This window comes from Atta colombica, unplaced genomic scaffold (genome assembly GCF_001594045.1).
Source record: "Atta colombica isolate Treedump-2 unplaced genomic scaffold, Acol1.0 scaffold66, whole genome shotgun sequence".
NCBI classification, from domain to species: domain Eukaryota; kingdom Metazoa; phylum Arthropoda; class Insecta; order Hymenoptera; family Formicidae; genus Atta; species Atta colombica.
In genome coordinates, this window is record NW_017259557.1 from 814,076 (window position 1) to 829,705 (window position 15,630).

Consider the following 15,630-nt stretch of genomic DNA (forward strand, 5'->3'; position numbering starts at 1 on the left):
TAGAAACATTAAATAATGTTTTTTAATTGCAATACTGATATACTTTGCAATTTACTATCGATTTCTCGGGGCATCTCATATTAGGAGCAACAATTTTTTGACTTTGCGATTTGTTCAGTTTTTATATTTCTTTAATTTTCAAAAAAAATGGAATTTGAATTAAATTTTATATAATTTTATATCTTAAAGCTTATTAAATTCCTTTCAAAATGACCTATTATTTTTTTAAATTTTGCCTTCATAGCATTTACCCAAAATAATAAACTCGTTATCTCATAAGGGATCTTTTCTCTATATATGTATATAAAACAAAATATCTTAAAAATGTATAAGAAATTTATGTATTTTATATTTAGTATTAAAAAGATTTAATTCTATTTTTTGTGTTGTATTGTTATATTTTATTATATTGTATTGTGTTTGTGTATCTGACTTTATTTATTATAATTCTTTCTTTATGTTCTATGTTTTATTCTATCTATCTGTTCTATCTTTCTTTATGTTCTACCAAATATATTGCATAAAAATATTAACTTTTATGTAATACATAAAAACATTCAAATGCAAAACTTGCAAACCTCCAGTTACACATAACGTACTTCTTAGTTGTATGATATACAAAAATATAATTGAAATATAACACCTTTTTATTCATTTAAATTTTCTTTGCAACGATAAATTAAATGTAATTTATTTGCAATTGGAAAAATTCTAACTTTATTCAACAATTTGCAAATTGCAAACATATTTGATAAAAACAGAGCAGTCTTTTTAATACTACAATATTAAAAACGATATTAAAATTTGTATTTTAATGCAAAATAATTAGCGAAATATAAAATAATTAAAAATAAAAATATAAATTTAGAAAAACAAATATATAAATAGTCGCAATAAGAAGACCATTATATATTATAATTTAGAGTAGTCCAGTTTTTGTGAGGGTGAATATATTTATAAAAAGAAAGAGAATTGTCAATGTAATGTGGCGGGGGAGTGGACCTCTAAAATCTAACAGCGCTTTTCATTAACAGAATTGAAATCGATAATATTCAATGAATTATACGAAACAAATTAAATCGCAAAATTCTCAATACATTTTATTTGATAAAATATATATTAGCCTTTTGATAATATATACATTTTCCAATTGAGATATTTCACTTTTAAATTAGATTAAAATTAGATTTAAATTAGATTATTGTACTATGTGTTAGCTCTGAATCGTGAAAGCTCTGCTTTTTTGCATACGTGACGATGCAAAGTAGAATTCTTATTTGATATATTCAAAATCGCTGAACGCTCAGTGAAATTTATCATATTTTAACTTAGTACTTAGAATTCAACAAATTTCGCATATTGCATTGTGAATTTGAATATATAATTTACAACAATATCCATTTTTTTGCGTAAATAAATCACTGAAATAAATGTATCAAATTAATAGATATTTCAATGATTTCAGCGTTCATTTATTTTCATCAGAAACACTGAAAAAAAAAATGAATATTGTTGTGCAGTTTCCTTCTTCAGAGAACAGTTTGTGGAGACATTTTGCGGTTACAGGAAAAAGGCCCTTATGTCCTTTACTCAGGTTTCAATATCTCATCGGTGACTACGATTAAAATTTAAAATACGTAAAAATTTAGTAGTATCTCTAATCATAAATATTACGATATCAAGTCCATGGCCACGCATGATACATATTTATGATTAGAGATCCTACTACACGGACAAATAAAAGCATAATGTATTTTCATTATGCATCTAAATGAATAAATGAAAAGTGTCGGACCAATTACAAATCGGGTAGAAGGTATCCAGATTCTCTACGCGAGAGAGACACGGCTGCCATCTTGCGTTGAGAACGAATTATCGACACGTTTATTATCGACGGCGTTTTTTGGATTGCGCAAGAGCTTTGGTCGTGCGACGATAGTTGCAATAAAATACGTCATTGTATTGTATGGCGAACGTTGCATCGTTCGGTTGATTGTGAGGAGCGCTCTTGTGTTTTCCGCTCGGCCGGTGGGAGTGGTATCGTGTTATCGTCGTGACGGAGCTAATTGCGGCAATTTACGTTGTCGCCAGCGACAATAACAGCGAGGCAGGTTGTCTCGAAAAAGAGAGAAAGAGAAAGAAGAAAAAAAAGAGCGCACAACGACATTCGCTTCTCGCCAGTGTATTTTACTCCGCGGAGAAATTGCGGCTACTTCCGCTTGTCTCAGAGATCGGGTGGACCGGCATCACCGGATGCACATAACGAGAGCGACGATAGTTGAGCCGGCACTGGGTATGTACTGGTAGTTATTATCGTCCGCATATCATCGCGAAGGTCACAGTCTGCGAATTGTGCATCGACTTAGACAGAATTTATATTGTTAAATGTTTATTTTATTTTTGAAATTTCTGTTACGTTTTTTCAAATTAATTCCTCGAAAAATTAGATAAACGCGAACAATGGAGATATAAAATCATGAGAGAAACTAAACTCAAATGTTGCAACTCGTCGCTTCCTGTCTCATAAAAATTCTTAAATAATTTGTTAGCACTTTCTGTTATTTTTTGCTGCAGGTATGGAAAAAAAGAAAAATATTCGAAAATATAGTGTTCCATCGAGTATCAAAGATCGTGAATAATTAGGAAGTTTTTGCAATAACGTGGATCCAAATACGTAAACGTTAAAATCATGTTATTCTTTTAGTTGTCAGAAGAAGATAACGTGACTTTAGCATTCACCGTACCTAGGTAAACAGATTTGCAGTATTGCAAAAATTCCCTATTGATTCGTTGGATCAGATTCATTGGATCATGTGTAATTCATAAATTCATAATCTCATTAACGATTGCGCGATTAGTTATTGCTTTTACGATTCAACCAATCACGGCAAAGAAATCAGTGACTGTACTGTTGTGATTGGTTGAAAAGTAATTGTTAATTATAACCGCGCAATCGTTAAAATGTGATTACGACTTAATGTAACTGAATGGTATGCGAAGCTGACATATGAAATAAAGAGATAAATTAAAATTCTGGTCGTTTTTTTGTCACTGAATGTGCGAGTATACATTACACAAGCACGTCACTATTCGAGAATGTAAACCGGGTCGCATATGTCCAATTAACAGCCGGTGATTACCGGATAGTTCAAAAAGAGCAAAGTAAACATTTATCTAGACTCAGCTTCGCTTTAATCTCGCACGGAACTAATTTGAAGCTTTTTTTTATTAACTTTTTCACTTAACATTTTATTTTATTAATTTTTAATTATAATTCCAGTAATATTACGTGGCTCTTTAATCGCTAATAAATTAATATTATCCGCCATTGTGTTTCTTTCTCAATGCGGATAACGATTTAATCCTTGGCTATATCTTGTATGTCTAGAGATGGGCCATATTGATTCTATTTTAAAAAGAATTTCTTCTCTTTGATTATAAACAAAATGTTGTCGATAATATAAACTAATCAATAAATTATATTATTATATTATATTATTATAAAGTATAAATACAGAGCCAATAAAATGATATATGATCATATAAATGAGAAAAACAGATACAATAAAATGAACTACAGGAATTAATAATCATCTCTTGATTCTTACAATTAAATATAGAAAGAAAATTACTACGAAATATTATATCATGATATAACAGTCTACATTTTGCTTTACTGACAATAACAATGAATAAATTGAGTCAGACAGGCAATCTTTAAATTTATTAAAACTGTATCTGGGGCATTTTTTCGTTATGTAACCAAAAGCAACCTTCGTCTTCTGATCCCTGAAAAAGATAGCTTTAGCCGTAGTTAGATAACGAAATAATTTCACTTCTAGTTAGATAACGAAATAATGCTCCTGTTAATTTCATCATGTTATTACCTATAAACAGTAAATAGGACATATTGGGTATTAGGCCCGGTTATTTTATATCAGACTATATTTATTTATCGGCACAGATTTGATATTAATGTCTGCCTTAACATGCATCGAATACTGATGCATAAATTCGCATTTGCGGTATAATTATCTCGAATTTCTACGCAAGGAATACAACATTTTCATTTATGGCGCTAATTTGCATGCATTATGATTGCGTCGCATTCGTATAGTTGTTATGTATGTACAACGTGAGGAAATTGGATATAACGCATTCATAAACTCGCATGTTAAACATGATCTATTGACTTTCATCAGGCATCAGATATCGAGCGAACTAGATGAATGAAGAGTGTATACGTTTATTAATAATGTTGCGCACTGTTAAGTTATTGTTAAGCACTAATCAAATTTATTATAACATCGTGTTATTTTTGCAAAACTGGTTGCCATTCGCCTATTCGAAATCGTCTAATATAATTAGACGAAACTTGACTCGAGTCTTTCTTATGAAGCATTAGAGATAATGTTTCTCGGTAAATTGCAAGGTACAAAGTTATATTTCACTTTTGAAAGGATCCTAAAGTCGTCTGTGTGTTTTCCAATTATTTTTTAAATAAATATTTTTTTAACTGTCTTTATATATAATAGACAATAAATTGGCGATTATTTTTTAACCAATCAGAGCAGAGCAATCGGTGACTACTTTGTTCTGATTGATTGAAAAACTAATCGCCAATCGTCAATCACAATCGTAATTCAATTCGCTAGTGTGAATAGGACTTTAAGAATGTATTACATACATTTTTAAGGATGTATTATATATATTTTCAATATATATATTGTATTATAGTATTATATATATTGTATTATATATATTTTCAAAATAAAAAAAATTTCGAAAACATTTCAGATTATTTTAGATTTATAAAATTAATACGAAAAATTTAGCACCTTAGAATCTGGATGAAAAATTATTTCAATAATTAATATTTTTTAAATCTATATTCTAATTGAAAGATATGAAAATGTATTATAAAATAATGACCAAAATATCAATTTTTTAATAGAAAGAGTTTAAGTATTCAAGATGATTTATATAATGTTTCATTGTGATGTAAAGGATTTGTAAATAAACACAGATAAATAAATTTTGAAACTACATAAATCATTTTTAATACTTTAAGTATAAAATACTAATGCATTTGATACATTCTTAAAGCAAAGGACGTTAGAAATGTTGATCGCTTTTTCGAAATTAATTCCCCTCTTTTTCCGTAGATTTCAACGTGCATCTAGCCTAATTGATTCGCGACATCATATCACGAATTGGGAAACATGTACGGCATATTACAATGGCTCGATCATGGGTAGGATGTTTGTTTGGCATCTTAGTACCATCCGTGATCTTTTATTTGTACCTGCTGTTGAATGGTAATTGCGATATCGTTACATCGATTTCTCTTTAGCACTGAAAAGCATCAGAAAACATTGTTTTCAGTTCCCACCGTGGAGATAGGCAAATCGAGCATCGGAGGGAAGTGGCGATCGTTATCGGCGGGGGTGGAAAGATCGAATTTGCGGGCGGAAGATCGCTCTCCCGAACGGTCGCAGTTAAAAAACAATTTCGAGGTAAACGCTCGTAAACCTTATACTTTCATCAGTGCTGTACATACCGGCAAGTGATATTCTACATTTTCAAGGTGAAATGCGACACGATACACGTAGCTATGGTGTGCGCCGGATACAATTCAACCTTCGCTCTCGTAACCGTAGTGAAGTCCATTTTATTTTATCGTACGAATCCGTTGCATTTTCATTTGCTCGTCGACGAAATTGCGAGGAAAACGCTTTCGACTCTGTTCCGAACGTGGGATTTGCCACATGGTTTGTACGCTTTTACGATACAGCACGCACTCTCTTTGTGATGCGTATGGCAGCAGAGAAACCTAATTTTTATCCACGTCTGTGTGAACATGGCGTGTGAAGTACAATGTATAGAAAAAAAATAGAGAAAAAAACCTTCCTGATATAAATATAAAATCCATTTATATTTAAATTTAAATTTGTTAAATTAAATTAAATTTAATTTTTCTAATATAGGTGTGTACTTGAAGTTTTATTAAAATTGAGATTTTTAAAAGAAGTAGAGAAAAAAATAGTTCTTTTCATATTGTATAATATACTGAATACCTTTATAGGTATCCGATAAATGCACGAAATCGCGCGAGAACTTTTTTTTGCCTCTAATCGCTCGAAGGAAATTATTTTAGTAAATGTAACATTCTACAAAGCTGAGATTTGGGTGCCAAGGGTTTCGTGGATACCGAACAAGCACTATTCGGGGGTGTATGGTCTTCTGAAGTTGATACTGCCGGATGCGATGCGAGAGGACAAAGTGCTTGTGCTGGATACGGACGTAACCGTTCTGACTGACGTGTATCCATTGTGGAAGATGTTTGAGAGGTTCTCGGTTGGCGAGGCCTTGGGCTTGGTCGAGAACCAGAGTAATTGGTATGTGAAAGCATTGTCGTACGGTCAGCGGCCGTGGCCGGCTCTAGGCCGTGGTTTCAACACTGGTGTAATGTTGATGCACCTGCGACGTTTACGGGATAGAAAATTCTCGAGATCCTGGGAAAGTGTGACAAAATGTGTGTTGGGACATATACCGGAGACAAGTCTGGCCGATCAGGATGTGATAAACGCGGTGATCAATGAGCAGCCGAGTATCGTATACAAAATAGAATGTACCTGGAATATACAGCTGAGCGATCACACGTTAAGTGACACGTGCTATCGCGACACGAATCACATGAACGTACGTCCCGTGCATTGTAATTTCGATTATACTGTTGTCGAGAATGGGAATCGATCGATTTTTAACCGAGCGCGTCTGTATTACTTTTAGATTCTCCATTGGAATTCCCCGCGAAAGCAAGACGTTCATAATAAACACGCTAACGAGTTTCGAAAATTGCACCGGATCTTCCTCGAAATGGATGGCAATCTGTTGCGAAAGCGCTTGTTCGGCTGTGACAAGCACGAGAGCGCACTTCCAGTGAGTTGAGAGAGAGAGAGAGAGAGAGAGAGAGAGAGAGAAAGAGAGAGAGAGAGTCTATAAAGTCCCTTGATATCTTAAGAAAGTTGCTAAATGTTTACCACTTACCTAAGATCGGGTTCACACCTTGACAGAAAAACGGAAAGCGGAAAAGCTAATCAGAACTCGTGGAAAGATAGAAGCGAAATGTACCGCTTATTACTATCGCCAGTTTCGATTGGCTTCCCCTTTTCCACTTTCCGCTTTTCCATCAAGATGTGAACCCGACCTAAGTCATATCTGTGGGTCTTCTAAATCGCGTATACTTTGAAAATATCGAATTTAATAAATGAATGAAAATAATTAAAAACATAAGATTAATAATCCTACTGCAACATGTTAGATAGAACAACAAATTAATTTGTTATTGTTGACAAATAAATTTGTGATTATAGATGCCTGAAAAATCAAGCTACAATCTTCAATATTTATTTGTATACAGTATCAAATCAATATCAAATGGAAAATATAATAAAATATAATTTAAGTGGTACAATTTTTAGCAACTCTCCCCTACTTAATACGACCGTAACAACTCTCATTGTATGCGCATTTCTTTGTTTTTTAGTATAATGAATCGAATCCGTGTCGAGAATTCGAGAAAGGCGCTACTATTTTATATCGCACGCACCCTTTTCTTCTCGAATATGAATATAACATGTATTCGCCAACGGATGTTGCTCTAGTCACTCAGTGTAGCATCGAAAGGATACCACTGTTGGAAGCATTATCGAAACACTGGCCGGGGACTATAAGCGTCGCGCTTTACTTGACCGATGCGGAGGTCCAGAATTTCCTGGATTTTGTGCGAGGCTCCGTGGATTTGCGAACGAGAAGGAACATCGCTTATCACGTCGTGTACAAAGACGGGGTGCGTTGTCTTTGTGCTTCTAAAAGCGACAGTAAATTAGTACTCTAGAAGAAAACATCGCAGAATAAAAAAGATGCAATTTCTTAATTATAGCCTTGGCCGTAAAAGTATAAAACACCTTCAATTTATTACATTTTCTTAGAAAAATCCAAAGAAAAACTAACAAAAGATTAAGATTAAGAAAAAATTTTAAACAACAAAATATTAAAATTATTATAAAATTATAAAATTATTGCTACAAAAATAAATATTATTTTATTTTCAACAAAATTGTCTTTCAATTTATCGTTTGTTATATAAAATGTTAATTAAATATAAAATATTTACGTCAATTTGTGATTTATACTTTTGGTCAAAACTGTATAATTTTCAGGATATGAAGAATTAAAGATATCATATTACATGAAATTCTATGTTTTAAGATGATATGCTAAATATAAAATATATATTACATTGCATTATTTTAGATAAGAACTTAATATATTCGATTTCTGTTTTTATCTAAATTATTACTTTCCATTTAGGATCTTTATCCTATCAATTATTTAAGAAACACTGCGATATCATACGTACCAACTCCATTCGTCTTCCAACTAGATGTCGATTTTCTTCCGCAATTTGGGTTATATGAAAATATCATGAACTATATTAACCGATTGAATATTAATGAATCAGATAAAGTAGCTCTGATCGTGCCAGCATTCGAAACCGAACGCTATAGGTAATTCATCGTTTTCGCAATATCAAAATGAATTATTTTATCAAGAAAAATCGCCTCTTACAGATTCACATTCCCCATTAACAAAGATGAACTACTGAAGTTTCTTAAACGCGGTATTTTATACACGTTTCGCTATCATGTTTGGACACAAGGACACGCTGCCACAAATTACAGCTTTTGGCGAAACAGTACGGAGCCTTACCAAGTGCGTGCGAGATCCGTAATTACAAGAATTGCCAGTGATACCGGGTTTGAGAGCACCCTACATATTATTAGATACATTGCTAAAGATAAATAATACGCGATCGCAAAACAAACTTTGAGAGAAACACAAACCAAAGTAGGTGTTTCTTAAGGATTTGGGTCATTGAATTTGAATTTATAAGTCATTTTGTTCCATTACGTCCAGTTTATTAGAGGTGAAATAATCGAGAAAAATAATAAAAAATCTGTGAAAATTGAAACGTTTGAAGAAAGAACAAAAGTAACATTAAATGTGATTGCAGAACTGATTTAAATATATTTATGTAAAAACATTAAGTGTAAGAAGAAAATTTACTAATGTTAAATATAGCCTAACATATCATAAAACAAATCGATGTAAAATACTATTGTATAATAAACAGTCAGACAATTTGCATGAATCATGGAAGGTTTTTTTCAGCTTCAAAAATGAATATTTTAATTGTTATTTTATTTCCAAAAGTAAAACTCATTCTACAATTGCGTAAGCACAATTGTAAACGGTTGCAGTTGTGTAAGAATTGATCAATCATAGTCAAATATGAGAAGAATTCGCCTGTGATTGATCAATTCTTACAATTGCAATCGTTTACAATTATGCTTATGCAATTGTAGAATGGGCTTAAAATATCCATTTCTGAAGTTAAAAAACTTTCCACTCACGTAAATAGCTTGACTTGCACAATAATGGGACTTTAAAGAGCCATCATTTTTCTCAATTATCTAAAAAATTGGACATGATAGAGCAAAACGTCTTCAGAATTCAGATTTAGACTCAAAATCTATAAGAAACACTTATTTATTTAGTTTGTTAAAATTTCCAAAAAATTTTTTGCATATATTTATGCCATATAAGAAAAACAATGAATTACATAATAAAGGAATTGTTGTAGATTTCATGGGAGCCAGATTTCGAGCCTTATATAATAGTTTCAAAATCTGCTCCACGATACGACACCCGATTTGTCGGATTTGGATGGAATAAAGTTTCCTACGTGACCCATTTAACGGCACTAGATTATAAGTAAAGCATAGTAATTTTATTCATTAAATAATGAAATATCTCCAATTTAATTAACATATAGCGCACAATTAAAATCAAAAATTGAAATTACAGATATATCGTTTTGCCAGATACTTTTATTATACATCGACCTCATGCACCTAGTTTAGATATTGGCAAGTTTAGAACAGATTCTGTTTATAGAAGGTAATATAGCATATCATATCTTTTATTTAAAAAATTCGTAATTAGAATTTGTAACATTATGATATATATTATACGTTATAAAAAAGTTAAGATGTCTGTTTGCTATAATTTTTTTTGGATTTCTATTTTACAGATGTCTTAAAAAGTTGAAGGATGAATTTGTTAAAGAGCTAATGACAAAATATGGCGAGACTGCACTATCGAAACTAAAGAAAGAGACCAAAGAAGAGAAAATTTAAGAAATTCTATAATTTTAACGTATAATTTTAAAAATATAATGATATTGATAAGAGTATTATATTTTTACTGAAAATTTGTGAATATATTATGAAAATCTGTGTATTGCAGCTATTTTCTTAACAAAAATATACCTCCTTTTAAATAAAACATGCGTTATTTATTTATTTACCAGTGCCAAATAATTGTAATAAAAATATCTGAAAAACAAATAAAAAAATGGATCAGATTTGGGATCGGGAAATATTTATTAAAATTTAACCCATATATTTAGTGGAGTGTACAGAGTGGTGCTTTCAGTACATTATTGTAATATTACAATCACACTAAATATTTCATTTATAAAATATGTATAATATTTACAGCGCCAGTATGTTAATACATTGTACATACAAATCATAATTTCGGCCGAAAATTTATATTTAAATCATTGAAAATTGAGACGTTCATTACAAGGCAAGGTATCTTTTTTTATAAATAATTACAGTAATGACGACAATAATAGCGACATTAGTAACTACATAGCGCAAATATAATAATCATAGTAATATCTTAAGATATATAGTAATATTAAAACATAGTATATATAGAAAATTAATATAAAAGTAATAAATCGTACAAATAGCAAGAATACATAGTAGGAATAACGGTAAAAATATTTCGTTAATGAAATTTTTTCTCGATCATTGATATTTTTACCTCATGTAGAACCTGGCGAGAACGCGGATGTTACATTTCGAAGATTATTATCTACAACATGCATATATAAATCATTTACATTCACATTATCATTCCGGCTTACATATCTCGATAAAAACATTTTCCTTAGCCCACAATCTCACAGTACTCTTCGTCCGTGATACGAAATTGCGTCAATAAAATGATAATTTTCTTTTTGATTTGCGATTCATAATGATTCAGAGAAATACTCGTTAAGCACGAGTTAACCAGATGCGATTCTTACACGACATTGTCAAGTTCGACATGTGTGTTAACAGAATTATTATGCATATTTAGCGATGTATTTACGTGTTTCCTACAATATTTAATTATTTTACTCGTACACGTTACATTCTTCCTTCATTGAAATTTAGCGCCATTAGATGCGGCAATTAGGCAGTTTTAATAATTGTTTATGCGTTAGGCAAAGGACTTATCAACTAAACAACATTGTTCTGTAACAGGTAATAGAAGCAAATGAACACAGCTCAGTTGGCTTCGATCGATGTTAATCAATGATAATTATTTATGTTTATACGTATGTTTCACTATATGTGGAATAACAAATTATATCTCTTTAAAAGGAACAATTTAACATATTTCATATCAAAGTTAATTCAAACAAAATTCATGATGGCGTTGTTTCGTAATTCTATCGAGAAATAACGAGAATATTCATTCATAAAATACATAAAATACAGAAGATATTGTCCTAACTCTAAGATTGTCAGTCTTGAGAGAGAATAATTAAGTTATTTACGGAACACTTCACACGCTATAAAAAGAATGTAAATTTATTTATGTATATTTGATAAAAATCCAGCGAATTCTTTATAAACATAAATAATAAGCGAAGTATCTGTTTTGACCATTTCTACTTATGTCAAGAATGCATATAAAGATGCGTATAATCTAAAGAATTTATGTCTTTTTTTAAATGTCTTTTTTAAATCCTTGTTTAAAGAAACAAAACAGCAGTTAGAGCTTGCTAGAATATACGTAATCATTTTATATGCTGTAATTGCAGAATACAAATTATATTAAGTATATAATTATTATATCCCACAGAATGTTATAACAAATGCAAAATACTAAGTATTTAGCGTGATCCGTTTTAGGTCTGTGTAAATTTTCACTGAACTATATTCTATAAAATGCACGCGTCTTATAAAAAGTGTTCTAATTAGATCCAGAAATAATTTCTCGGAAGATTGTAAGTTGGACCAATCTACTGGTTGGACGGTACCTTCGATTGACCGCTCATTGGCAGAAAGAATGAAGCGTCATATCGTAAATTTAATATGTTCATATTTGTCATTTTATATACAAGTATTTAAACGTTTGTACGTAAGAAATAGAAAATAAAAATTCGAAATTGATTTTATAATTATTCAAAATATTTAATAATTTTAATAATCAATGTTTTCACTAAAATCATACGACAAATCTAAATTGTAAAAGTATTTATAATAAAATTTAATAATCAATGATATTAAAATCATGTAAATGATAATGATATGCGTGATATTTGCGAATATATTAAAATTGTTGAAATGACACCAATGTTATTAATTTCGACAAAAATTTTGACCGTGTCAAGTTCTCTTCTGTACCGCGTACAAATCGGAGCAGCCTAAATGAGCTTGCTTGTGCTAGTCGTAAATTACCCTATTTTAATGTAAATTATTGTAACACTTCACGAGCACGTACAAATCGAAGGGTATTGGAAGCGAGGAATGTGCGTGCACGATATTTGAAATATCACGCAACGACATTGCGTTGTAGTTGGCAGTTGGATAGATAATTGAGCGCTGAGAATTTCCGATACAACATCACGATATGAAAGTGTTTAATGACGTTGGTTTTCATTCGTGTGAAATTGCGTTTTTAATTTTGTCCCCGATAATGTCAGTTCTAGCAATATGTTCTTTTTACTCTACCAACGAATGGAAAATTATGTATCTTGGAACGTAATTATAACTGAACAAAAATCTTCAACAGACGAAAACGAGAATATTTTCAATAGCTCGAGAATAATTTGAAATAGTCCACTGAAATTCTACACTATGTACAAAAATAAAAAAGAATGGTAGAGATTGAACGTTCAATTGATTTGGTGATATTTAAGAGTTTTATTTGAAGATCTCAGTTATTCCTCGAATAGAAATAAAAAGTTTGTTTAAATCTCGATTACTTCGTTGTTAAGAATTAATAAGTGCCTCGTTATACGAACGAGAGAGAAAGAGAGGGCTTCGTACAAAAAGTGCAGTCGATCGTAAAAAGACAAGATCGGTGTTACTCGATTCGCGATCGATCGGTACTGAAACTTCGCGGAGCAGAACGCACAAGTGACGTGGTCGCAATCGCAATTCAGAATTCACGCGGTGACAATCAATAAATTATTTCCGATGCCGGGGTATGACGTACGTACATTCGCTTCGTTAACTGTGATGCGCGCAGCACTTTCTCACAGTGTTACATGGAATGTGCGTAGATCTCATGTTGCCCCCATCAAACGTCCGAGGATTGAACAATGGTATCGACAAATGGAAATCGATCCTTTGGAATAATCGGCCGAGTGAGACGTCGGATCGCGGAGAAAGGCGCAATGCAAAATACAAAATTACAAAAATATATTCGTGGCGCCGATGACGACCGAACCCGTGCCGTGCGAGTTTCCATTGTGTATCATTTACAATATGAACAGCATGTACGAATAGAGTGCAATTGAAAGAAGGAGAGAGAGAGAGAGAGAGAGAGAGAGAGAGAGAAAAGTGTATGTACATAGCACGGCACAGAGGTCGATCTAGGCAAGCCGCGACTTTGCTAGGCCGCTTAAAATACTGTTCTGCGATGTTCTCCGATCGTGCGAGCTCGATTTTTCACATACGCTCGAATCGAAAGCGCGATTTCCTTCTCATTTGCACGACACATTCGGGCTGCTGAGTAATACAAGTCTACGTATAAGAAGAGACAAACATAATGGAACGACGCGTTCCGCATGCATTGATTCGACGATTCGAGAAGAAACGAAGATAGAAAAATCGTGGTTGGAAAAATCGGTTGGCACTGGCCTACAAGAAACCGGAAACGTTTCTCAGACTGTCGCGGCGCATCGCGACTGAACATTTTTCTCGCACGAGAGTTAGACGGTAACACTCCGCAATAAGTTGTCGAGCTCGTCGATCGCGGTGGCACGGCGAAAAATCGAGGCGACACGACCGCGTTGCTATTTTCTCCGCCGCGTCTCACCCGGATGGCTGTCAAGTTTGCACTCGAGTCGTAGTCATCGAGCGCTTAATACTGTTTGGCGTAATCCGGGCACGAAAAGCTCAGTTTTCCGGATGGTTCTTGGCCATCGCATTTTACGCGTCCCGCGAATCGATCTCAAAAGCAGATAATCAGAATGCGAAATAAAAGGAATAGCTTTAAAAGAAAAACAAAGATAAGAAAAAAGAATTGAAATAATCTACTCTAAATAAAATAAAATATTAAATTATATATTCGTATCGCGATCCGAATAACATGTAACATCCTAAAAGGAGAGATTTTAATCGACAAAACACAGGATGTAAGATAAGAAATCGAAATTTTTTTTTTCATTCGAACCTAAATTTTATCTTAATCCTCCAGAACTAGCGCTAAAATTACTGCTGGGGCTCACTTATGTTAAATAAAAGGCATTAATTAATTTCAAGGAAATAAAATGACATAAAAATAAATAGCCAGTAAATACAATCAAAGTAAAATCAATGTTATAATTTCATACTCAAAAACTGTTGTAGTAAATTCTCTCAACGTAACTGTTATATATCATATTGTTGAATATGAATATAACATTAGTATTATATCACCGTTAATTGATGTTTACTGGGTACGTATATTTTAATAAAAATAATTCAAATATGCAGAGGTAACATAAAGAAAATTAAATTCTAATACTTTTGAACAAAGAGATTTATAATTGAGTAGCTCTCTCCAATAGATTGACTTATCGTCAGCAAGGATATAATTGAATAAATCCAGTAGAGACTCACGTCTGGAGGATTAAGGAAATTTTTATTTTAATCTGCGTTCGCGCATGAGATACCGAGATATTTAATAAATCGAAACTTCTCGTGCGATTGCATAAGAGAAGAAGCGCTGAGTTTACGGTCGACATAAAGTGTCTTCTCAATATATCGCGATTTCGAATATATGCATTTATGGAGCAGGATCCGTCGTGTTTTACTTGAACAACGCTGATCCGGGTCGCCGCTGAGTTCGGGAGACAAGAGTATGGGATTGATCGAGAGCCCTTTGAATTCAAGTGTCGTTCAATGGTAAGGCAAGTTCGCGTGGAACTCATTCGAAATACGTTTCCTCGATCGCTCGGCGCTTCGCCGCGGAAATCGCGGCCGTGCGCAATCGCAACAAGTTGTATACAATCGCGTCCGAAATCCCTGCTAAAGTTAGAGAAAGGGAAACGTTAATCTTCCCAGATAAAAAAGGTAACAAAAGCATAAAGAGTGGATGGTTCGCTGGCGATAAATTCGCAGTTAAAGAACGTTCTCTACCTACCCTTACCTGCGGTGAAATATCGCCAACTGGAGGCTCCTCATATGTGTGTGTGTATGTGTGTGTGTGTGGGGGGGGGGGGGAAGGGGA

At 32.7% G+C, this 15,630-nt stretch overlaps 1 protein-coding gene across 2 annotated transcripts; it reads left to right on the forward strand.

Annotated features, from left to right (window-relative positions):
- Nucleotides 1–1,974: 1,974 nt before the first annotated feature.
- On the forward strand, nucleotides 1,975–10,405 carry LOC108692221 (glycosyltransferase-like protein LARGE2). Of its 2 annotated transcripts, none has more exons than XM_018200395.1 (12): nucleotides 1,975–2,293; nucleotides 5,166–5,318; nucleotides 5,386–5,516; nucleotides 5,588–5,771; nucleotides 6,158–6,702; nucleotides 6,793–6,942; nucleotides 7,550–7,852; nucleotides 8,377–8,573; nucleotides 8,637–8,778; nucleotides 9,710–9,840; nucleotides 9,934–10,026; nucleotides 10,160–10,405. In XM_018200395.1, the coding sequence occupies exons 2-12, from the start codon at nucleotides 5,240–5,242 to the stop codon at nucleotides 10,263–10,265; spliced, it is 2,061 nt and encodes a 686-aa protein (XP_018055884.1). In that variant the 5' UTR covers nucleotides 1,975–2,293; nucleotides 5,166–5,239; the 3' UTR covers nucleotides 10,266–10,405. The 2 variants fall into 2 exon arrangements, with proteins under 2 accessions (XP_018055884.1, XP_018055885.1); XM_018200396.1 differs by having other exon boundaries at nucleotides 6,179–6,702.
- Nucleotides 10,406–15,630: the final 5,225 nt, after the last annotated feature.